Source organism: Bemisia tabaci, chromosome 5 (assembly GCF_918797505.1).
Source record: "Bemisia tabaci chromosome 5, PGI_BMITA_v3".
NCBI lineage: Eukaryota > Metazoa > Arthropoda > Insecta > Hemiptera > Aleyrodidae > Bemisia > Bemisia tabaci.
Genome location: NC_092797.1, coordinates 45,023,281 through 45,048,012, shown reverse-complemented (window position 1 = coordinate 45,048,012; position 24,732 = coordinate 45,023,281). Strand labels below are relative to the sequence as shown.

At 38.3% G+C, this 24,732-nt stretch overlaps 3 protein-coding genes across 5 annotated transcripts in view; 1 reads left to right on the top strand and 2 right to left on the bottom strand.

The window, feature by feature from the left end:
* LOC109030914 (diuretic hormone receptor) overlaps nucleotides 1-24,732 on the top strand; it is a 413,955-nt gene that overhangs the window by 54,512 nt on the left and 334,711 nt on the right. The window lies entirely within an intron of this gene.
* LOC109036832 (uncharacterized) lies at nucleotides 1,858-6,984 on the bottom strand. The gene is made up of 4 exons (XM_019051214.2): nucleotides 6,224-6,984; nucleotides 5,898-5,932; nucleotides 5,302-5,454; nucleotides 1,858-4,511 (listed from the first exon to the last, which is right to left on the bottom strand). The coding sequence occupies exons 2-4, from the start codon at nucleotides 5,927-5,929 to the stop codon at nucleotides 4,358-4,360; spliced, it is 339 nt and encodes a 112-aa protein (XP_018906759.2). The 5' UTR covers nucleotides 5,930-5,932; nucleotides 6,224-6,984; the 3' UTR covers nucleotides 1,858-4,357.
* The window catches only part of LOC109030865 (uncharacterized), a 136,335-nt gene continuing 125,371 nt past the window's right edge, over nucleotides 13,769-24,732 (bottom strand). Inside the window, exon 5 of the mRNA XM_072300814.1 lies at nucleotides 13,769-15,276. The gene's annotated coding sequence lies outside the window, so the exon portion shown is untranslated. The remainder of the gene's footprint in view (nucleotides 15,277-24,732) is intronic.

Genomic DNA, 24,732 nt, shown 5'->3' with positions numbered 1-24,732 from the left:
ATCCACTTTACGAACTTGGTGGAACTCAAACACAGCTCCGACGAGGACTTCTAGGAAAGTGAAAATGAAGGGTGAAGTAAAAACAAGCCTCGTTAAGCGCATGTAAACACCGTTAAAGCGATTTGACCAAAATTACGGTGTCATCCGGCTAATACTCCACCCTCGCGTCAGGATTTGCCGCCCTTCGCGACGGATAAAATTTAAATTTCCGCCAAGTTGTTTACAGGAGATTATGCGCGCCCTCCCTAATCAATTGAGGAACTAGGCGACATTTTTTTCGGCGCGGGATAAAAGCACAGATTCGATAAATTCAACGGCGGGAATATTCAATTAGCTAAAGTGCTCCGGTAGAAGTGGCGGGAGGTTGTTAAGTGGAAGTGCTCTGAAGATTACGGAGTCTGCAACTCCAACTTCCGTCGGTAATAATCAACGGAGCATAATTTGTTTCTGCGGATCATTTTGGATCTGTTCTCACAATTTTTTCGCTTGAGCGTACTATGGATGGCGGTCGGTTTATTTTATCGGTCATCTTGCAAACCTTGCGTGAAAGAAAAGTTATTTTAAGTGATGCATTCCACAATGCAATGCGCGTTATGTAGTTGGATTGGCTCGGATTTATCTGAGTTTCTGTCACTCATCCCGCCTAATCTTGACCTGAATCCTAACTTTTGTCGATGATCAACATAGAAAGAAAGGAGAAGAGGGAAAATTCTGGAGGACGCCATACCGCTCGTTCCCCTCTGCATTAATATTTAGAGAAAAACTCACGTATTTCAGAAACTACAGAATCGCTGCTGAATATAAATTCCAACAGGTGAAAAACTACGCGGAGGTATGGATTCTATCGACATGAATCGATTGAAAAATGAAAACGTGAATCGATCGACATGGATCAATTGACACCGATTCGATCGACAGTTAATTTAAAAACACCCGTGGCGATTCGATCGACGGTTAATTTAAAAACACCCGTGTCGATTCGATCGACATGGATCGATCGAAAAGTGAAAACGTGAATCGATCGACAAAAGCCGTGATTCGATCGACAAACCCGTGAATAAATCGACAAAAACCGTGAGTCGATCGACAAACACGAGATTTGATCGACAAACTCATGAATCTATCGATAAAAGCCGTGAATGGATCGACAAAAGCCGTGAGTAGATCGACAAGCCCGTGAATCGATCGAATTTTGTCGACGGAATCGATGTCGATCGATTCACGTTTTCATTTTTCGAATGATTCATGTTGATCGAATCCATACCCTCCAACTGCGCAACATTCAATGCAGCAGATATTTTCTCAGGTCTTCGGTGTCAAACCATGTTTAGATCGGGAACCTGACCGTAGCCTTTGAATCTCGTACTCAAACGGATCGTAGACAAATGGAAACATCACTGAATAGACATAGGGCAAGGGAAACGACGCGCGTTGATGACGGCGCAGAGATACAACTATTCGTACTTGATGGATGTCCGTGTTGCAGCTCCAAAATTGAAGGCGCTCTGACGCGGTGCGTGAACTCCCAATGCTCTGATCAATGCTACCAATAATTTGTCGCTCAGTTTCGGGAGGATAGTTAAAAAACGAGGCCCGACTACGTGTTTCTCATCTTCGACTATATTGCTCAAGTAGCCTTTGAAGTACTATTACAAAGAAGATGAATGGGAGCAAATCCAGTATGAAAATAGAGCAAGGGAAAATGCGCGTTGCTGACGGCGCAGAGATACAACTATAAGTGCTTGGTGGATGTCCTTGCTGTATCTGCTAAATTGAAGGCGCGATGGCGTGGGGCATGAGCTCGCAATGCTTCGCTCTATACTGCTAACGAGGTGTCGTTCAGATTCGACAGAAAGGTTAACAAGCAGGAAGCTCCAACGCATTGGCGTCGGAGAGCGGCTCTGGGGGCAGTAGTTGTAGTCAAGAATGAGGGCCTAGACACATTTTGTCATTGATGTACAATCCGACAACTGTCGATTCATGTTTTGTAACTTAGCTGATTTACGTAGCCGGTGTATAAATGTGTATTGGGCTTTGATATGGCGAATACATGGCATTATCACTTGTTGTATACTTTTAATTTTGAAAGCTCTTTGGAGGTCCGCTTCCTAAAAAATCTCTGGTTGATAAGTCGTTTAGCGAGGCTGCAAAAAATTTGCATTTTTATATCTGAAAGTGTAGGTATTGGTTTTTTGTATAATTGTTTTTTTGGATTGCTGGAAAAGTAACGCATACTTCTATAATTTAGGACTGAGTCAGGGAAATATAAGGTTCGTTAAATAGTAAATATTCCTAGTACCGTGTGACACTATTGTTAACGAAAAGTTTTTGCAACTTGTCAAAGAGGTTGTTGAATGATCTTCGAATAACTTTTGATGAGCTAGAGGTAATGGTTCTATCTGCAGCTCGTGGACTTCTGTACGATATTGTCCAGAATCATCTAAATTTTCAAAAAGTGTCCGCTTGTTCGATACCCAATTTGCTCATTCATGCATACAAGGAGAAGCGCATGAAAGCTTTAGCAGACATTTTGGAGATGAATCAAGAATTAGATGAAGAATTTATGACTTAAATCACGGCACCTTAATCACGGGATGACCTTAATTACGGAAACTATTTATTGTCCATGAGATGCAGATGGTTCCATTTCCCTAGCTCATCAAAAGGTATTCGAAGATCAATTTCATCAGCCACCCGTACGAACCACGTTTCTAGTGACCCGTACTTGCTTCGCACGTATGAAACATACAATCAGAGAAAACAGAATTCATCTTACAATAATCAATAATCAGTAGGACATGAATCGTTGCGATGTATAATACGACATTATAATGCGGCATTACTATTGTAATTCATTTTAATGGATTAGGGGCATTATAAATCATTATTGCCACGTCGGAATGAAATGTTGTAGACTGAATTGAAAAGCATGTTGGCAAAATTTATTATAAAAATAGTATAACATGTAGGTACATAACATAAAGGTAATACAAATTAAATGATTAGAGCGTGTATATTTCATTACATTATAGGTATATTACAATCATTTTTGTCATTGTTGGAAATTTTGATAGTTTGAAATTTGATAGTTGATAGTTTGAGAGTTGAAAATTTGTTTATTTTATTTAGTTAAGGTGATTCGATAGACGCCATATTTTGTGTCAGAATGGCATGCGACATATCCCATCAATTGGTTCCATTTTTTCATTTACTCATCATTTTTCTCCAATTTTAAGTTTCGCAATTCTGTTTTCAGGAGACTAAAGCACTCACTTATCAATTTGTATATTTATATTGAGTTAAGGGTAGAGACGTATTCCTCACCGGAATTGAGGAATGGAGGTGTTACAGTAAGTCCGGCATTAGGTTCCATTTCGACATCAGCGACGATCAACGCTACGATACTGGAAGCCAGTCTTCCGATATTAAATCCCTAGCGGGGAAGAAAAAAAATGCCTAGATTTCGCTAAAAATCCCTAAATCCCCAGATTTGCTCAAATATACTTAAAAAATCCCTAGATTTTGCAAAAAGCGCCATTTTTAACGAAGAATCATGATGTCATTCGATGTAGCGATTTGCAATATTTAAATCTGATTGGCTCGTTTGAATTTTGGCGCTCTCTGAAAGCAGTGCTAATCCAGACCAATAAAATGAAAGAATATTAGTTGATTTCTTATTATTAACAGGTTGAATGCAGTTGAATGTCAAGTACATCGAAGGACGCAATCGTTTTAATTTCCGGCTTATTTGCGGGGAAAATAGTGTTGCCAAAAAGGCCTACAAAATATAGATGAAAAAATGTTTTCGATTGTCGAAGCTAGAATTGAGGTTAAAAAGTTGATTTTTGGTAACTTTACCTCATCAAAAAAAAAATCCCTAGATTTCCTGAAAAATCCCGAAAAGAAAAAATTTCTCTCCGGAGCAATGAGTCGTAGCAGCGAAGAGAAAATAGTTTTCTCCGTAGCACTAACTAATTCAGTTCGCAAATGCTGAAAACGGATCAACTCTTTTCAAAAACCGGTAGAAATAATTCCTCGACATGGCACAATTTAATGTAGGTGTGTACCTGTCTCAAAGGTTACAGCATTCCGAATGTATTTTCTGTTCTTTTATGTATTTTTTATCAGCTTATCGTTTTCCTCCTATTCAGATACACCCGAAACCGAGTTCCAACGAATCCATCGGCAAAAAGTCAAGGTTGCCCATTGTTGAAATAAAAAAAAAAGAGAAAAAAAATTGTATATTCTTGAAACTATCACATTTCCTGGCAGGGAAAAATTGCATACTTATTCCAAGCTTTACAGTTAATTTAAAATTATTCCTATTTTTATAAAAAACAAAGTTGCAGGTTTGTACTTACGATAAGTCACGTGACTTTGATTTTATCTTCTTTTTAGGCTTTGAGTTCGACTGATGTGTTTCAAGATTTTCGATGAATGAATTTTCTGCTTCATTTACTGGATGCGTAATATCAGAATCATTGTTCGATATATCATTTGCAACGTTCACCCTGTGTAGAGGAAAATATAAGATCGGTTGTTTTAAAAATAAATTGGAATTCTACTACATGTATGCCACTTGGGTTGAACAAAATTCTAAAAAGTTTTTTTTTAACTATGAGCGCAAAGTTTGACATCGACGAAAATTGGCCAAAGTGACACTCTTACATCCCTAATGAACATACTTGAAGGAATTTTTTGTCCTCCGAAAGGATCGGTTACAATAGCGCGTTGAATGCTGAAAAACCCGCATTTTTCGCCAAAATTGGCCTTCAGACCCATGTTTAGGCAAGTGGTAGACCCCAAAATAGATCGGAAATGACCAAACCATTATGCATTCCGTAAAATATAGACCTTCAATGACAAAAAAAACGCAGAGTTGAGGAATTTCAGGGTAGGCCCAAAAAAGGCCCTTAACGATACCCCTCCTTTGTCAATTTGCAGTATTAACAGTTGGAAAGCAGCCAATAGATAATTAAGATGCTTAAACCACAATTTAAGGGGCACCTACAGCCGCATAGTAAACATAATAGTAAACTTAATAATACTCACGTCTGTAAAAAAACAAATATGCATAATGAGATTTTGGAAAGTGTAATTTTGTTTCACAAGACTAATGCTCAAACTACAACATTTTAAGTGGTGAAATTTTGTTAATTTGCAGTATTGCCAGTTGGAAAGCCGCCAATGGGCAATTAAGATGATCAAACCACCTTCTGAGGAACATCTAAAGTCACACAATAAACTTGATAACAACGCAAGGTTGCAACTAGAATAGAATTAACTGAAATTTTTACTTACAGTGCATAGGTTTCACTCGATTCTATTTTCTTTTCCTTCTTTGGCTCGGCGTCATACGATTGTGCAGATGTTTCAATGCATATAGTATTGTTTTGGATCGGGGTGGATTCATCAAAACCAGGAATGTTTCTGCATTTGGTTATAGCTGTATCTCTGAAACAAGCAAAAAATGGAGAGTTTCTTAGGTAGATTAATAAAGCTTCTGCTAAAATTTTTTTATTGGTTGCCATATTATGACAAGAAAATTAAACAATTGGTTATAAGGTGAAACAACAATAGCCATGAACTGAAATAATAAATGCAAAGCATTGCAAACTTGTTACTTATTATCATCGCATTAAGAGTTGGCAAACAAATTTTCTGATAGTAAAATGATACATTATCATCCAGTTACTTCCCAGGACATTGAAAAACAAATTACAGTTCAAGAAGACCACACAACTTCTGGTTACTAACAAATTAAGCCACCACTAAATATTAGGAATTCAAAGTATTAACTCCTAAAATGGTCTTATCAAACGTATAGATGTCCAAAACATTCCTCAATTTTGCATATCAACTAACACTTACATATTGAGTAAAAGCAGATTTCTTACCTCTGAATTATTCTTTGACTGCGTCGACTCATTACCTGAAATGAAAATTAAAACAGCATTATATTTTCTACATTTTTTAAGTCAACTCAAAAACTAAATTTTTGAAATTCTATAAATACATTGAGGCTTTAAAAATAAAAAAGAAGAGCAAGACACTAGTGATGAACTCTTGAACTATAGGTTAATGAGCTATAGATTGTGCATAGAAATTGCCAGTCTAAAGTTTCAAGAATGAGAAAATAATCAGCCCATGAGTGGGTCCAGAATGAGGGAGAAGGAAAAGTTGAAATAATTTTACTGGAAGGAGGGATAAATGAGGTACTCACCGAATTTATTCGTACAGAACATTCAAAAATCCCGTGAAAAAACAGCTCACAAATAAAAGCAAATTGCCATAGAAACTTCTTCACGAAATCACACACACAACGAAGAACGAGGCGCTACAGACGAGTCCGTCCAGGACAAGTTAAAAAATTCCCATGAACCGAGTGCCGTAGGTTAAGGGCCCGTTCGCCAAAACTAATCGGAACTGTATGAATGAATTGCTCCTTTTAAAAATCAAAACAATATCGAATTGCGATATATTACACAGTTAAGATAGGGCTATGTCCTGTCGTAAGCGGCGACATACAGTCGATATCATTTCAATAATCGCCCCAATGGCCACGATAGTTGTTAGACGTTTACGGTTTCCCTGGTAACCTTTGTTTGCTATCAGCTGATATCAAGTAATATGACTAGGAAGCTCCAACCCAGTGGTTAAAGCTTCCTTAACCGCGAAAACTTTAAAATTCAAATTTTCAAATTTTGAACGTAAAGTACATTTTTTCCATCACGAGATAAAAGCACAAACAAGTTTTGAATTGTTGACTGTATCACCATGATTCCAAAAATACAATACACAACATAGCATTGACTAACAATAAAACAGTATGCAATAAAATAAAGTCATGACAAGGAACATAGCCGAAAATGGCGCCGATTCCCATCAACCAACGCGCGGTCTCTACAATGTAACATGCTGCATTGATACTCCCCAGCTGGGACCGTCCGGAATAGCAGCTCTAGTGCAAGCACCAGAGCCGCTAAAAAACGAGGCTCGACTACGTTTTCCCCATCTACCTGTGATTATAAAGACTCCATTTTCTTCTTGTTTTTCAATTTTCAATTGGTGTCTGCTTTTTTCAGGATGTAATTACAGATCAACATCTTAAGCTCATATGTACTGGTACCATACGAAACGCGAGGCATTGGTGTTTAGTAGGCCTCAGATCAATATCACCTGGCTTGGACATCTGAGTGTTTAAAAAACGAGGACCGAATATTTATCTCCTATCTTCAGCAATGTTAAACTCTCGATTTTTCCCCTTTTTTTAAATTATAGTTTTATGTTCGATTCTTTTATTGGGATAAATTTGTAAATCTTTTACTTTGGGAGGGGAGGATCTTTGGCAGGGATGCCAATTTTTCATTGCAAAATGCAATTCAAATTAAGATCAAGCTCACTTTGAGAGGACGAGCCGAGGCAGTGGCGTGGCGTGCTTTGCGATAGATCGATTGATTTGCCATTTAAACCTATGAAAAAGGATCGATAGGCAGGGTGTTTGCAGCGAACACCCTAATAATCGATATTTTACCAAAGCTTCAAATGGGGAAATATCGATGCTCGATCCTTCACGCCACGCCACTGCCGAGGAGTGCACTCTACGAATCGAACAGGAAAGACCCTGTAATGCAGTTGGACTTTTTGCACGGAACTTGGGTTAAAAAGAAGGCGTGACAAGAGGGCACTTGCGGTCGAACGCGTTGACCGAGACACCCAATCAACCAGCGTTGCTGAACTTCACGTAAAGGCGATTTGATGGACGCTATATTTTGTGTCAGAGCGACATGCGATGTATTGCATCGATTAGTTCCATTTTTCATCCACTCGTCATTTTTCTAAAATTTTGAGATCGCAATTCGATTGTTAGGAGACTAAAAAATTCACTTATCAATTTTGACAATGAAATTCAACGTGATATGAGCGGAGATTTTTTAGAGAAAAAATATCGAATTCGAGTGCAGTTTCGATATCAGTATAAAATGCGATATGTTTTCTCTAAAGAAACGACGCTTTTACAAACATACATAAAGCAGCTTTTATAGCGCAGCCTCGCGTTCTGCGACGCCCAGTCGCCATTGCCCCCTATCCTCCCAGAGATCATCCTGATGATCAACCTGATGATCTCTGGGACGACACTTTTATTACGTTGAATTTTTTTGTCAAAATTTTAGTATCCTGACAACAGAACTGCGATCTCAAAATTCGAGAAAAATGAAAAATAGCTGAAATAATGGAACTAATCGAGGCGATATGTCACATGTCGTTCTGACACAAAATATAGCGTCCATCGAATGACCTTAATCTCACAAATATCTAATATCCGAGGGGTTTTTGGTGGTTATATCTGGTTGCGGCAGCGCTGCAATCAACCCAGCTACGTCGCGATGCAGTCCGAATTCTCATCACTCACCACATCGCTCAGAGATGCACCCGACTGGCCTCGAGAATAAACAATTCAGTGCCCGTCGCTAACTGCGCCACGACCGCGTCGCGTCAGTTGCGGCTTGGGTGACGCGGACGCCGGCCCGACTTCAGATGCAACCTGCATAAATTGAAGTCGTCGGTTGCAGAGGAGACAGGATGCAGTTCAATCGCTCGACTTCAGAGAGTTGTCTTTTCGACTGAGGTGATTTCCACTTGGTTAGGTCTTCCCGCTAGTTATAGCCCTCAATTCGTCTTTTACCGTAAAAAGGAACGCAACTTCGTTCCAAGATTGCAAGATCGACTTAAACAATTCATTTTTTCACAAGAATGTACCGTAACTGTGCAAATGTTGTCCAAAATGTTCCCGATTTTTGCATTTGATTAGGAGGTAAATCAGTGAAATTTTCAGTTAGAAATACCCAATATTCCCGCGGTAGAAATTCGATTTGCGAGGAGAAATTTTGCAACATTAAAATGAGGGGCTTGGAGGACAAGGCGCATAAGTGCAGTTTTTGCTATTTCGAGAAATGCGTGTTCGAAATTTCAAAATTACATGGATCCTAATGGCGGAAAGAGAGTTCAAACTGACTTTTTGATGCTCAAAAATTGGAATCCGGGAGCGAATTTATCACAGAGTATGCATTTAGACTAGTTTCACTTGGACTCATCAATAGGTATCTTAATTCTTTCAAAGACTGCACTTGTGCGCCTTTTCCTCCAAGTCCCTCAAATATAGTTACGTTCTTTCGTGAGGGAAAATACATATCGTCACCTTCCAGGCAAAGTATCACAAGAGCCATGCGACGTTTGACGTTGAATCTGTTTGGAAATTTCACTAAATTTTACCGGCAGCACAAAGAAAATTCAGTGAAATTTTCGGACAGCTTCGTTGAACAATTTCTCTGTAAAAAAATAAGATGGGGGCGGGAATTTTTAAACGTCGTATATGGCGCTTGTGATACTTTGCCTGGAAGGTGACGATATTGTGTCGACTGTGCTCCTAAGCTGCTTCGCTAAGAGATAGCACAGCATCCGATGAATGTTAGATTTTGAGATTATTGAAAACTTGAATGTATTTTTGACAGAGTTTATAAAAAACGCATTGAGTCGATCAAGTTCGAAGCGGGGAAGTAGGTTTGTAATTTTACTTATTTTTAATACTTCATACTATGGACACCATTTAACGACTATTTTCAAGCTCAAAACATGTTTTCTCTACTTTGAGCTCCTAACAAGGAAGACTCAAGAATAGTCAAATTCTCAACTACCTCCAACTTATTTTTCCCCAGTATACGACTTGGTGTATTCTGTTGAACTCGGCTCCTAAGATATGGAACTGGAACTGCAGCCTATAAAATTCGCCAAAAATGTATAATTAACAAGAAAAATAAACACTCGTTTAACCGTATGTGGGTTCATCGAGGTGATCTACACAGGGATTCCGTACGGAGGACATGGATCCATCCATACGGTTGTTCTCGTGGAGTAATTCGTGGCATACTAAGGAAGCCTGCGGTATGCACGAGGATCAGCGTTGTGAGTAAGCGTATACGTTCCTTGCATATCGTTGCACCTCAGAAACAGAATACCTATTACACATGAGGTATTCCTAGGATTTTGCGTGTTGTAAAGCGAGTTAATTCATTTTTCTTTTGGAGAAAATAAAGAAGTTTTTAATGGCAATTCAAAAGTTAACTAATACAATTGACGTCATCAGAAATAATAAACAGATACGAACTAGAAATAAAATTCAGCAGCTCGAGCCAGTAAAAAAACCCTTAATTTGCCAATGGAGAATTTGCATGCAAATATTTTATTGCTTCATCTGAAAGTGCTTTAAGAGCTGATTTCACGTCATTCTTTATAATTTTTTTCTGATATGGGAAATTATAAAGAAAAATATTTAAAAGTGAGAGAATGCACCGCCTAGTGACGTCATCTGGCGAAATTTCCCATTTAAACACATGTAAAGTAGCAGATTAGATCATTTTATCGTATCTTTTCCAATAATTGTTCAATTCATGAACTAAGGATATCCTCGTGTTCAGTTCACTCAGCAGTTTGAACTTAAACACGAAATTCATCAAATTTCAGACACCTGCAAATTCTCTTTTATAATCTCTCTCTGAGTTATTAATATATTAAAGTATACTAATATTTCTCTCCTTTTTCCCCTTACACTATTGATGTTCAAAAAGGCTCACAATGCAACGTGTTCAAAAAAGTTACCATGAACATAACATGCATGTCGCGCGCTGATGAGAAAATTCTAAAAATAAACCACAATCGGCATCAATGGTGAAAATTGCGAGACCAGTAAACTGCTAAAAATCGGGAGTGACACTTGAGTCTGAGCTGAATAAACTATCCTCGTATCTTTGAACCGTTGTTGTTATGATCTGATCGGATGTGTTCCTAAAATTGGCGATGCTATGCGTGATGGTGGCGGCCGCAAATGGGGCTCAACGCACACGCTTTTACTCCATCAACGGACATGAGGGGATTTGGGTCTTTGCATCGTAAACAAACGAATCCGGTCGCTCAGTCACCTGACGCATGTTCTGGCACGTTTGTATCTTCTTCCGGCGGAAAAAAGAAACCTTACGAACGATTTTTTCAGCGGATTTTGGGATGAAGGGAAGGAAGAAGCAAGAGACGAGGGATAGGGAGAGACACATACTGTCGTGCTGGGGAAGAACGCCGTAAGAACATTCGGGAGTTGCCAAATTTACCTCGATAAAATGCTCATTTTTTGGGAAAATAATAAAAACGCACTAAAATACAAATAAACAAATAGGTATACAAGGCAAGAGGAAACATATAACAACCAGAGCGTTTCGGACCAATTACATGCCCATTCTCAACTGGAACAGAAGCTTAATAATGTAAAAATTAAAACGAGAAAATGAGCTTGCAACTGGCCGAGGTAGGAATCTGTGCAAACTCATTTTTATTGTTGTCTGCATTCGGGCTATTGTGTGTCTCTCTCTCTTTTAGGAAAGTTATGAATAATTTCCTTCGAAATTTTCAGGAGCTTTGGGTGAAATCACGAACAAAATTACGTGAAAATTGGAAGGAAAAAATTCGTAAGTTTACCAGGAAATTTGTGATTTGTCGGAAGAAATTTGGCAACGCCTGAGGGTTCATACGGCGTTTGTTCTCAGCACGGCAGTATAGCGAGAAGGAAAGAAAATGAACATGGGCCATGAAAACATTTATATTTTCCGGAGGATTTTTGAGAGGGATAATGAAAAGGGGGCTGAGCGAAGAAAAATAAATTGGATGTATTCGAGTTTAAAATCGATGATTGTTTTAAAATTTCTCTGAAATGTCAGTTATTCCATTCAACGACACCCCTCGTCGATCGAAATTGTGAATGGAGAGACTCCTCTCCAGAAGATGCTTCACGAGAAAAACCAATGGAACCACTTTCAAACTTATTTGCCTCATGTTTTCGTAAACGTAAGCTTTCAAAGTTTCCAGATTTTGTCCGACCGATCCTATTGACTCGGTCCCGTGTGCAACGTTTCACCAGAGGCGTGGCGTGAATGATCGATTATCGATATTCCCCCCATTTAAAGCTGTGGTAAAGAATCGATTAACAAGGTGTTCGTTGCGAGCACCTTGTTTATCGATCCTTTTCCATAGGGTTAAATGGCAGATCAACCGATGTATCGCGAAGCACGCCACGCCACTGCGTTTCACATGATAAGAGGTTTGCACACCATCTGTCTCTTCTCAGCCAACAGCTTGACACCGATGTATATGAAAAAGTTTCCAAGATCTCCACAGTTTAGGGGCCCCGGGGCTTTTTAGCGTCCTGTAATGGATCAACGTCGAGAACGCAGCAAGTTGGAGGGAATTCCTTGGTTACTGCAGATCGTCGCTCAGCTCTCGGGCAACAAAATCGCATCTCCGAAACCGCACTCGAGGCGTTTAAGCCAACTTCTTGCATATTGCTCAGTCAAGCTTGAATAATTCGTCGCTCCCCTGACGTAAGCGCGTAACTACACTCTGCGATGAACCCTGTCGTTCGTACAACTCAATGCTTTTCAGGGCTCATCTCGACGTGTCGTTACGCCCTTTTATCAGCCAAACTACAAATTAAGCAAGCAGACTCTACATCTGGACGTATAAAGCTGAAAGGAACTATATTCCACGTAAACCCTCGGCACTTAGTTCCTTTTGGCATAAATACGCTCATCTGGAGATTGAAGTATCTCGTCGAGATTATGCGCAGCCACGGGATTAGTTCCCATGTATACTGATCGTGGAAGGACAAAACACTCAATCATGGAAATGGACCATTAGAGAGGGTGAGAATTAGGTTACAAAAAGATTTGTTAAACCGTCGAAATTTCACGCTAAATGAGTTTATTATGTTAGAAGGGTTTTAAATCTACCACCAACTATCGAATAGAAAATTAAAGTTATAGTTCACGCTAAGGGATACGTTTTCTGACTACTTCAAGGACCAACATCCCTCCCCCTCCCCGAAACGATTAGCGCCTCAGTCGTGAAAAAATCAAGATCAACGTAGGTCCAATCCGTTCAGAATAAACTTCTGGATCAATTGAATCAGTGAGAACGAAAACGCAACAACTCGGCACCTCGAAAATGCTCTCTTTTCACTACGGACAGACAATTTTCAAAAAGTTCATTGAAGTTACTGTATCTGTGTCAACTTAAACACTTAAAGTTTCCTTAAATACTTGCTTTTAGGCACCAAAAATCTTTTTCTTAGACTATAACTTCTTCACCTAATATGCATTTGTGTGTGTGTGTGTCTTGATTATTTTCATTTTTTCGAGTTAGTGTGTTTCCGTTCTCACTGATTCAATTATTAATATATTTTGACGGTGAAACTATCACACTAAATGAAATATGATTGACGCTCCGCAGCCCGCGACAAGATACACAACAGTGAAACAATTTATACAGCGGGTAACAAGGCTACGTTTCACGCATAAAACCAAAACGTTTCAGCTGAAAACTTAGCCTCCCTCTGTTGGATGTAACATTAAATGGATTAACAAACACAACAAATAACACAACGCAACATTAACGATTTACAATTTTTTTAATGTTTAATCCGACTGAGGGATGCTGAGTTTTCAGTAGAAACGTTTTTGTTTTATTCGTGAAAATCAGCCTTGTTACCAGCTGTATGAATTGTTTTATTGTTGTCTACCACAGTGCGTAAGTACCTCGTTTCTGGTGTTTAGAAAAGTCCGCTCACATTTTCGTTATTTCAATGGGAACAAATCAATACCATTCCTTGAAATTTTCACAGAGTTTTCTCCGCACAGAGAAAAAAAATCTCGGAAGTATACAAGAATTGAGGTCGAGTAGTTTTCCATTTAAAAAGGAAAGTAAGACAGGAGATCTTCAACATCGCAAACCGAGATGCATGGTTTGGTAGTTTTTCCGTCGATTTGCAGGATTTTAAAGCATGAATGAGATTATTATTTGACGCGAATTATTTCAAGTATCAGGAAATCTTTTTGAACGAACTTTTTAACTATTAAGTCTTTATTGTAACTTGGACCCGGAGATTTACCAGGATACATGCATGGCATGGCAATGTTACAGCTCGGATAATTCATTCTGATGTAAATACGTCATTTTAGGACTCAAGCTCTCCCCTCAATATTCTCATATTTGAATAAAAAATAATTAATAATATACTCGAGGAAAGGCGCATTAGAACTTCAATGATCATTATGCCGGAAAATGGAACATATTTATGAGGTCTTATGAAAAGTTTCAGTGAAAATTCTCTCTAGTTTACGCATCATATTTATCCTCTCTCTCGCTCCCATCCCCTTCTCATTTCTTTTTCTCTCGTTTTAAATAAACCCATATGCCTACTCAAGCGCGCGTTTTTCTATTAACCTCATTTCGTCGTCGTGAAAATATTCGCAGTATCATTGTGAAGGCGCCTATATTTGAAGATTTATTCGTTTCTTTGTTCAGTATAGATCCTGGTGCCAGTTCCATTAGTAATTTTTGAGAGATCATACTGAGACTTTTAGTCTGTATGATAACGCCAATGGACGTTGGGCGTAAAGTCAAATTTGTTATGAATTTTAAATAATATTTTTATTTGGAGATTTCGATGAATTGCATCAAGGATTGCGGAAAAAACGCCACGTTTGAAAAATTTATTAGTAAGAGTACAGGCATAGACGTAGAGAGATGCAACATTTAGCGGCCTTTGCAATGCGCACATTAGCACGAATATTTCATTAACGGTTTTAAAAGGAAAATGAAGAAATGGGGAAGAAGGAAATCAGAAGCGTGAAAACAGGATTCCTTGGAAAAAGTGAAAGTATTAATGTATTAAAGTTTTTATTTGACGCACAATTGGATATAAAAATAATGTATTGACCCAGGCAGAAAAAAAGTGTATTCAATTATTTAAAAAAGAGCATACCAATGGATTGAAAAATGTGCAAAATTTACAAACTCACACCAAGTACCATTAATTTCAAGTATTATTTTTGCTCCTAGCGGATTCAATATGCATACCAAAAAAATTATACGGCTGTTTTCGCTCAAGTTTCAAAGAATTTTCTTTAAATCTAAGAAAAATTATTACTCTTGGAGATATCATGAGAAACCAGCAATATTTTTTACTACGAAAGAAATACAAATGAAAAGCAGAAAAATGAAACTGTGAGCATGTCCCGCATTCTGCATCACCACCAAAGATCCCTCTCAATGTAAAATGTATTTAATAACTTCAAAGACTGCAGTCATCATCATGAGGAACAGCTCTCAGCACTAACGTTCTGCCATGGATGCACAATGTCTTTAACATCGTTTGCAGTAAAACCAGAATAATTCCTGTAACAGCAAACGAGTAAGTAATTTCATAATAGCAAGGCTTTGAAAGCAAAAGTTTACACCTGTCTTAAAGAGGCTTGTAAAGGGTCTTCGTCTGTCTTTAATTACGAGTGTACTTAGTTTGACAAACTGTTAAATGCGACCTTCATCAGTCATCGTTTAGAAAGGACGAGTGCTACTGCCCATAAGTGAAGTCGAAACTCCGAAAGTAACTTTTGCTTCACCCGTGTAGCTACTGGATTCTCAAGAATATTTAGTCCCGGATTGCCAAATTTATTGATATGTTGTGGACAAAAGCTTCGGTGGAAACCGCTGAGTACATATATGAGAAGGGTGTTGAAAGACGTCTCGGGTTAGATCAACACGGAAACAATGAAAAGTTAGCTTCAAAAGTTAGCAACTTCGAGCCACTCGTTTTGTTCTCGTTATGGGGAAAGTTTTACAAAACTCCGGTGTTTAGGAAGAACGCCGTATGAAAATCTGGATATTGCCAAATCTCCCCCTTTAAAATATTCATTTTTGAAGACAGTCATGAATATTTTCCTTTGAAATTCTAAGAAACGGTACATTTCAACTAAAATTCAAATTCAATAATTTAATTTCAACGGTACAAATTCAACTAAAATTCTCTTAAAAGTCTGAGAAAATTTATTAATGAGTTCCTTGGAAATTTTTAATTTCACTAGAAGACACATTTGGCAACGCCTGAACTTTCTTGAGACGATTCTCCCAGAAACGGCAAAATAAACCTCGGCATCGCCTTCTCCCAGACTCTCTGCATAAGTATATTGAGGGCTTAAATGGACCGCGTCAAGCAGAAAGATACCAACCCACGTCAGCTACTGCCAACTTTAACTGGGCAAATTATTTTTTTACCAGAGCAGAACGTACGTGCGGATCCATTTGAAAATGTTTAGGAATTTGCTTCATACTATGCAGAAAAATCACTGAAATGTGCACAAAAATCTGCACAACATGTAAAAAATTTAATTGCCGAATGAAATTCGGCAGTAACTGATGTGGCTTGGTTCCTTACTGCTTAACACGGTCCAAATGATGGCACTGCTGTACGAAGGAAAAAAGCCGTATAAACATTTGAATGTTCTCAAATTTTCACCGCTAAAAAATGTACTTTTGAAAATATGTATCAGCAATTGGACTGAGTTAAGCAGAAAGGAACCAACCCACATTTTGGAAAAAATTGAGTTATGAGTGGTTTTGAACTCAACCACTGCTCTACTATCCATCGCCAAAAATTCAAAGTTTTTGTCGGAGCACATTTCGCAGAAATTGAACTTAAAGTTTATCTTTTACATTGAGTCTTCTACAGGAACCGAACTCTAAACCTCTTTTTCTCGATTCAATCCCGATGTGGCTTGGTTCCTTTCTGTTTAACTCCGTCCAATTATCCTCCAAATTTGCTGAATTTTCAGATTAAATTATGAGGAAAATTCCCTGCAAAATCCACTGAAGAAAATTCATACATTTTCAAGGAAAAATTATATAATAATATGATACATTTTGCAACGCCCGAATGTACGTAACCCATTTTTCATTTGCATGGCAGAGCGGGTCTCGATGCAAACGATTGTCATTGCTCCGGAATACCTCGTGTCAAAAACACTCTCCTTTGAATCGCAAAAGGCTTGAGACGAATCAAAAGAAGACCAGGAGTTTAACGTCAAAAGTCGAAACTTTCCACTTTTCTGAGGTGGGCATGTCAAGAATGCCCTTTTTTGTGCGAGTTTGAAAGTGAATGTAAAATATGTTGTCATTGTAGTGCGAGGAGTTTTCCAAAAAATAAACAGCTTCCCCTTATGTTTAAAGCGTCAATACGTTCGCATTCTCACAAAAAAAGAAAGTTTTGGATTGCGCTTTAAATACTTGTGACGCTTTAATTTTTCAAACGATTGTTGAAACCTTCGATTATTTATAAAATCCAACGTCTGTTTCGTTTCTAATAATATTCAATATTCAGAAAAAATTGTCCCCCCCCCCCCTGTATCCTCACCTTCTACATCTATAGCGTTATGCAATTGGTAAATGATAAAAAAAAAAAAAAAAAAAAAAAAAAAAAAAAAAAAATTAAATATCATCCGAATTTCAGAATCTTTACAATGAAGATACACATTTTCCCTTTAAATCATGGTAAAAACTGGAGTGTAGGCGCTAAAATATGCGTTGCTCGCCAACTGACCGACTGCACTGCGTTTGGCGCAATGCGAGAAGTATTCAGAGAGTCTTGTAGGCGCTGATATGGGCCGGCACCGACCGCGCTCTTCGGCGCAATGCGTGACGTATTCCTGAAGGCTTGCAGGCGCTAATATACGTTTAACACCGGCCGCACTATGTTTTACGCGATTATTCGAGCTCGCGGCATCGAGTGATAGACCTTAAAAGGCCTGTGTAGTGTTTCAACGCCGTATGAGCATTCCAACGTTGCCTCGTTTCTTCCAATTAAATATTTTTTCCGAGAAAAGTTAAGAATGTTTTTCATACCCTGCGGCAGATGTTAAGGTTTTTATTCGGCAATCCTCTTGGCTTTTTTTCGCAATCCTCGTATATTTTTTTAGACTTTTCGCGCAATCCGGGATCTCCGGATGTAGGAGCATATCTTTTCCACGTGAGCCCGTAAAAACATGTGAATCGGTGCTTTCTGGGGCTCATGCGGAAATCAAAATACACTTATTCTGCCGTGCCAAGGAAAATTGCCGTATGAACCTCAGGCGTTGCCAAATTTCCCCTAGCAAATCACTAATTTTCAGGACTTTTTCAAACATTTGTCTACCAATTTCTCAGATAATTTTGTTTGTAATTTATCTAAAACTTCTGAAAAATGTATGATATTCCTCAAAAATAAACATTTTATAGGAGGAAATTTAACGACTCTCGAGTGTTCATACAGCGTTCTTCCTTAACACGGCAGTGTATTATATCAGAGGGGCAACGGAATGATGCAACCCCCATTACACCATTTTTTCACCTAGCTCCCCAAAGTTCGAAACAAAAATAATAATAATTCGATTTTCTGATGGGTAGTTTTGACAGTTCACCGAGATGGTACTGCTACAGCGAGGGGGCCACGCCGTCTTGCGAAGTCGGGAAATTGAGGAGCCACACTCGATTAGGTTTTTATGGGTTGCGACAGTACCTGTTTATCGGCGCGCCTCGTGTCATCGGGTCCGGGCAGGCGTCGGGAAGAAGGGCACAGGGAGCTTCGCACTTTTTTTATGGGCGCATAAAGCGAGCCGGGTCGCAGGCCGCCAACTTAGTAGACCTCGTCTCGGCTAATATTATTATTGAAAAATTCCCGCCACCGCGAAGGACGCAGCCTTTATCAACCACCCTGTATCGTTATTTCCTTTATTCGTCCGTAACCAGCGTCGGCTGCGCAGAAACGACGTGTGAAAATTCGAACGTTGACTAACTTCTCCTGATGAAATCTCCGATAGAAATATTTATATCATCACCTTCCCGCCGAAGTATCACAAGCGCCACGTTTCAAAATTTCCGCCGTCATGTTATTGTTTTACAAAGAAATTGTTGGTTGGATCTATTTGAAAGTTTCACTGAATTTTATCGGAACTACCAAGAAAAATCAGTGAAATTATCGGACAGCTTCGTTGAAAAATTTCTCTGTAAAATAATAAAATGGTGGTGGAAATTTTAAAACGTTTCATGGCCTTGTGATACTTTGCTGGAAGATGATGATATCATTTTTCGAAGAAAAAAATTGTTGACAGTTTGCGTGATTTTTTAAGAAAGTTTGCTCAAATATCATATGGAAAGGTATCGAAAAGGGCCGTTTTTCGGTCCACCCTAGCTCACTTTCCTCAACTTAACGATTTTTTTGCTGATGGAGGGTCTATGTTTTACATCATGATTTGGTTGTTTTTGGTCTCTTTTCAGGTCTACTACAAACCTAAGCATGGACCGATTTTAGTGAAAAATGCAGCTTTTTTGGAATTCAACCGCAAACTCGCGAAACGCGCATTTTTGGCTAAAATCGGCCTACAGATTGTGTTTAGGCCAGTATAAGACCCGTGAAGAGACTGCTCATGATGAATTCTGTAAAATATAGACCCGCAATGCTCCAAAAATTTTGGAGGTGAGGAAATCCAGGGTGGGTCCGAATCCACACCTCTGCTTTATTACGGAATTCACTTGAAACTCATTCTTTAGATCACTGAATAGCGTTTTCCTATGAAATTTTAAAATCAAATGTTTTCTCTCAACTCCCCAAAGATCATTGATTTGAAAATTTTGCTTTCGTGAACTAAGATTAATTTTGACATAGACATTTTATCATTTTTCTTTGAATTTTTTTAGAGAAGGCTAGTTGCAATCTAATGTAATACATCTGAGTATTTCGAGACAAATGTCTTGTGATACATATAAAATGTGTACTTAAATTGTCCTCTATGGGAATACATAATTTCTTAAAGATATATATTTTATTAGGGCAACTAGGCAACATTCGAATTCGCATACAGTGTTTTTCCTCAGCACGTCAACCTTGCCTTTTACTTCAGGGTTACTTCTTTTATTTTTCTAGGGTGTATTAAAACCACTTAGTTATTACAGGGGCTTGTTTATCTTTTTTCTTCACAATAAACTGATACTTTCCTAAAGGGGGAATCGTGCTTTTGAGAGCACTAAGAGCCGGAACAATGATTATTCGAATAAGTTTATTTTTTCCGAAACCGTGGCAGAAGACGTATAAACCTTGAATGAAACGTCTTCAAAAGTTTATTTCTGACTTTCTGTTCCGGGCTGAAGTTGAACAATTTGAAATTTCATTTGGTCTTTGGGAGACTCTAATGAGAACTTGATTGCGAAGTATAAACCCTTTTATAACTTCAAGCTTTCTCCTGCAAAAAGAACAAATACTCTCTCAGAGATGGAAAGAAGTCTGAAAAAGAAGAGAGAGAGGACTTAATATTTTTGTTGCCTACTGCCAGACACATAAGATATTCTTAATTGTAGACCGTCGAGGCGTGAAATCACATAAAAATTACCGCAAGTACACTAGAAATGCACCCCTCAGCCACACAAATTGTATAGTCCGTATTGAGGGTTTTCAAATTCCCGTGCGTGCGGTCGATTTATTTAAGTCACAGACAACTAGATATGCCATGAGGAGGATTCGTGGAAACTTAAATTGAAAAACCAAAAAAAAATCTTGAGCTGTTAACAAAGGTTTTTACCTTTTGCTTTAATATGTCAAAAGCATCTATTAAGACTTTGCAGCAAACACAAATGATTTGAGACAGTAAACTGTAATCGTACGTAAGAAACAAGGTGGTAAAATGGTGCTGGGTCCATACTATTTCATGGGAAAAATAAAGCTAAAATGGCCAATAATTTTACTTAGTATCAAAAATGTGATATGTAAGAATGTTAATATAGGAGCTTGCGAGAATATTTATTTATTAAAGTTGGATCAGTTTACATTCCCTTCGTCCCATACCATTTTCGGCTACTCATCAATCCGTAGACTCAAATAAATGTCTGCAGATGTGCTTTAGTTCGTGACACAGACTGTGCGCACATTGTTCGTTAGAGAGCGGATTGCAAAATTTTCTCGTAGTTGATGCGATTTTTGCACGACAATTTCGGCTTAAAAATGTATAAATTCGGCCTTTAAAATGTAACGAATGTAAATTTTGCAGAATGAACAAAATATTAATTATCCATGCTATAAGTTTTAATTACATACATTACGATAATTATATTAATATTATAAAGTATTAAGCACTTATCATACTTCAATTTTCTTACGAGCTGAGTCACGCATTTCCTCTCTAAATTTTGCGACGTGGTTTATAGATTGGTCAGTTGTGTCCGCACTTAACCTTTCAGACCACTCCGTGGCGCCCCCAATTTTTCAGTCTCCAGACCAACCATCTCCCCGGACGAGGATGAAATATGCCCTCTTATGCTTCCTCTCAATGGTCCGAAATCATACCGTAGCCACTCTTACTGAAATAAGAGCCAGTCAAAGGCTGTGGAAGGGAACCTGTCTTTATTGATGTCACCTTTTCTCTCTTCCGAAAAGATTGATATCTTGTGAGTATGTTGGATAATTGAAAGGGAAGCACTTTCCACACCAGACAGCTCACTTTTTCTTCGAGACTTCAATGAGAAGTTCTCTCGCTGACCTCTAGACGTAGAACCATATTATAACCAATAATAAAGTCTTCACCCGTGCACGTCGGAAAAGTAAAATAAATTTAGCAAGGACTTCGAAATTGAAATATCTGTGCAATCGCTTAACAGAGGTGTATTCTACAAAAACTTCGGTGCCAAACCACGAAAAATTATAGACATAGCCAATGCAGGGACAGTTTGAGGTTCTTTGTGCAGAAATTCTACTTGAACAAATACTTCACCGTCTTAATCTGGCTAAATTGAAACTCAATCTAAATTGGACGTATTTCTGCCAAACAGGACAATGTGCATTAAGACATGAGCCCTGAGACCCATAAGAATATATGCATAATAGAGCTCACTTCATAATGCACATAGTTTCGTTTGGCAGAAACACGTGCAACTGTCACGATTGGTACCAAAAATGGTTTGAAAATCAAATAGAAAGTCAAATTCTGTTGGTGGAAGCAATTTATATGTTTGAGTTTGCACTTTAAATAAAATCAATGCAAAATCTCTCATCTGAACCCTCCCATTTAAAAATTTTAGTGCCCGACTTATTCTGCGTCTACAGACCTTGAAAAACAAATTACTGGTGTTTGTTTTTTTATATTTTTTTTTTATTTTTTTTTTCCTTATCTTCGTCCAATGACGGGAGAGCTAGCTTTTTCACGGGACCCCTCGTAACCATAACCATGGAGTTACAAATCACACAGCTCATCTTAAAAAGGAATTACGTCCTCATGTCAGAAAAGCGACGAAATTTCGTTTGAAGACCAATCTTTTCTTCTTTCATACCAAGAGCGGGAGGCTTTTGAAGGCTTGAGTACCTCATTGAGCAGAGAGGTTGATGTTAAGCAGTGCGTTTCGTCATCTTGCCAAATTTTATAAATAATCCGTTTCATTCCGAGTAGGGAAATGGTTTGCCTCTGATTTTCTCGACGTTTTGCCATGCCTCAAATTTATGTGTCAATTAAATCTCAGTAGGTTGTGGAGAAAGCAGCCTTTGAATCATACATTGATAAATGTGTGGCACTGTCTCCAATGATCTTGCATGCCGTCACACTCTACTTAAGAAAAAGAAGTAGGGTTACTTCGTCATACAATTTGTCGCTCCTCTGACGTAAGGGCGTATCTCAATCCCCAGGTGAGCCCTGTTGTTCGTATAACTTAATGCTTTCCGGGGCGCATGGAGAAATGTTGACACGTTTTTACAGTAGAGGGACGGCGAATTGTACCGTGGATAAATTATGCCGCCTAAGTGTGATTGGAAAATATGTCAAGAGGAGGAGATTAACTGCTCATCAACAAGGAGACCAAATCATGCCCTAACATTTTGTGACGCTCATTGACTGCACCAAAGGCCTCCCTACACCCCACTCTCCCCCGTTCATAAAATTACGCAACGCCATGGATCGTACAAGAAAGTTGTGTTTGTTTGAAAATCTGTTTCTTCTGCGTAATCTTGATGAAAATTGCTCGGAAAATGTAATTTATTTGGTGAAAAAATGAGGTTCAAGGACATTTTCAAACCAATTGACGGTTGTGACTAGTTCACATATCGATGTTGAAACTACCAAACCACGTATCTAGTTTGCGGTGTTTAAAAATCTACGCTCACATTTTATTTTTTTAAAGTAGACCAAATCAATATCATTCCTTGAAATTTTCACAGAATTTTCTCCGCACGAAGAGGAAAAATCACAGAAATTTTCAAGAGTAGACGTTAAGTAGTTTTTCATTTAAAAAATAAAGTATGACAGGAAATCTGCGACGTCGCAAACCGAGATACATGGTTTGGTAGTTTTACCGTCGATATGCAGTTTAAAAACATAATTTTGATGTGAAAAATGAAGAGTTTATTTGCCATGTTTTGAAATTATTGTCATATTGAATGTAACTGATCTAGGGTACAAACGACGGAAAGTAACCAAAATGCTGTGTTAATATGGGATTTACAACACAAGCTATTGGTTAGTTTCTTTTAGTTACTTTTTCTCTTGGTTGAATTTACCAAATCAGTTGGATAAATTGGACGTATTCCTGCTAAACGGAACTATGTGCATTATGGCGTGAGCCCTGTCATGCATATATTCTTATGGGTCTCATGGCTCATGTCTTAATGCACATAGTTTCGTTTGGTAGAAATACGTCCGATTGACTGAGTTTTATGGTTGAAAAACTCAAGATCCGTGAAAAGTAAGCAGAAGCAGCTAAGATCGAACTTGGATCTCGCAGTGGATATTTCAAGCCAGCTGGGCACTTCCTAAGCCCTGAAATCTTTCGGGGTAACTTTGCGTATTTGTTGATTTAATCAAAAAGTTGGTTCATCGGCTGTCAAATTGATCTAACTAAAGGAAAACGAACTAACAGTAAGCTAATGCAGATGATAGCCATGCGATTAATATACATATTATTCTACCTCTCCTTCTCTATTGCTAATGATTAATATATATATTATTCTACCTCTCCTTCTCTACAATCCCCGACGTAAATAGCCTAGATGCTGATCGTCGTTAAATAAAATTAACTAACTAACTAACTACTAACATTAGTAAATATTTAAATCTAAATTATATATTTAATAATGTTCATTATTAATAATTATATAAATTATTTCTATACATTTTTATATATATTTACTGTATAATCACTGTCCTCCTATTGTGGGGAGGGAGGACAGTGCTTATACTATATTAAAATACCCTCTCTAGGGGTTGCCCTATAATATACCAATATTAAAAAGTTACGACTTTTTTTTAAAAGTCCGAACATCTTTAACTGTATGGTCCTAATTTGGCATACAAAAGATCAAAACCGCTTGCAACTTTACTTCAGTTCGGAAATTTCAAATTGCGATTTTTCGAGGCAACTCGGCAAATGCCTCCCATCCGAAAAAATTTTCCTCAGGAACCAAAGTCCCTGTTTCCCGTAGACGGTTATACACTTATTAATGCCTCCAGCTTTTTAATCCCAATTAGTGGTGCCCAGGACGAGGAAACTGAGCCGTTTAGTCAACTCCTCCACCCACTCCCTCCGCCAACTCGAAAAAGTAGAAGTAGCAAAATGACTGAAGCGTGAATTAGACTTTATCCTCCCTCTTCAAGGTGTTTGTTGCAACTTGAGCGCTTCAAAGGGGCGCATAACTTTGAGATTCAAAAATGCGGTAATTAAAATTCCTAGTAGTTGCATTCTCCGCTTTGATTCGAGCGGCGTGCTGCGAGTAACCGAATTTCCGGGGTATCTTTGTGTCGCCCGGTAAGGACTCGGTGAAAATGAGCAGTGCAAATGAAATTCCAAGGAGCA

Excerpts from the sequence above, each read along its gene's own strand:
- LOC109036832 (XM_019051214.2), bottom strand. The coding sequence starts at position 5,929 with ATGAGTCGACGCAGTCAAAGAATAATTCAGAG. Across the intron at positions 5,455-5,897 it reads AGTCAAAGAATAATTCAGAG|AGATACAGCTATAACCAAAT; the intron begins GTAAGAAATCTG and ends TGCTTGTTTCAG. Across the intron at positions 4,512-5,301 it reads TCGAGTGAAACCTATGCACT|GGTGAACGTTGCAAATGATA; the intron begins GTAAGTAAAAAT and ends TCCTCTACACAG.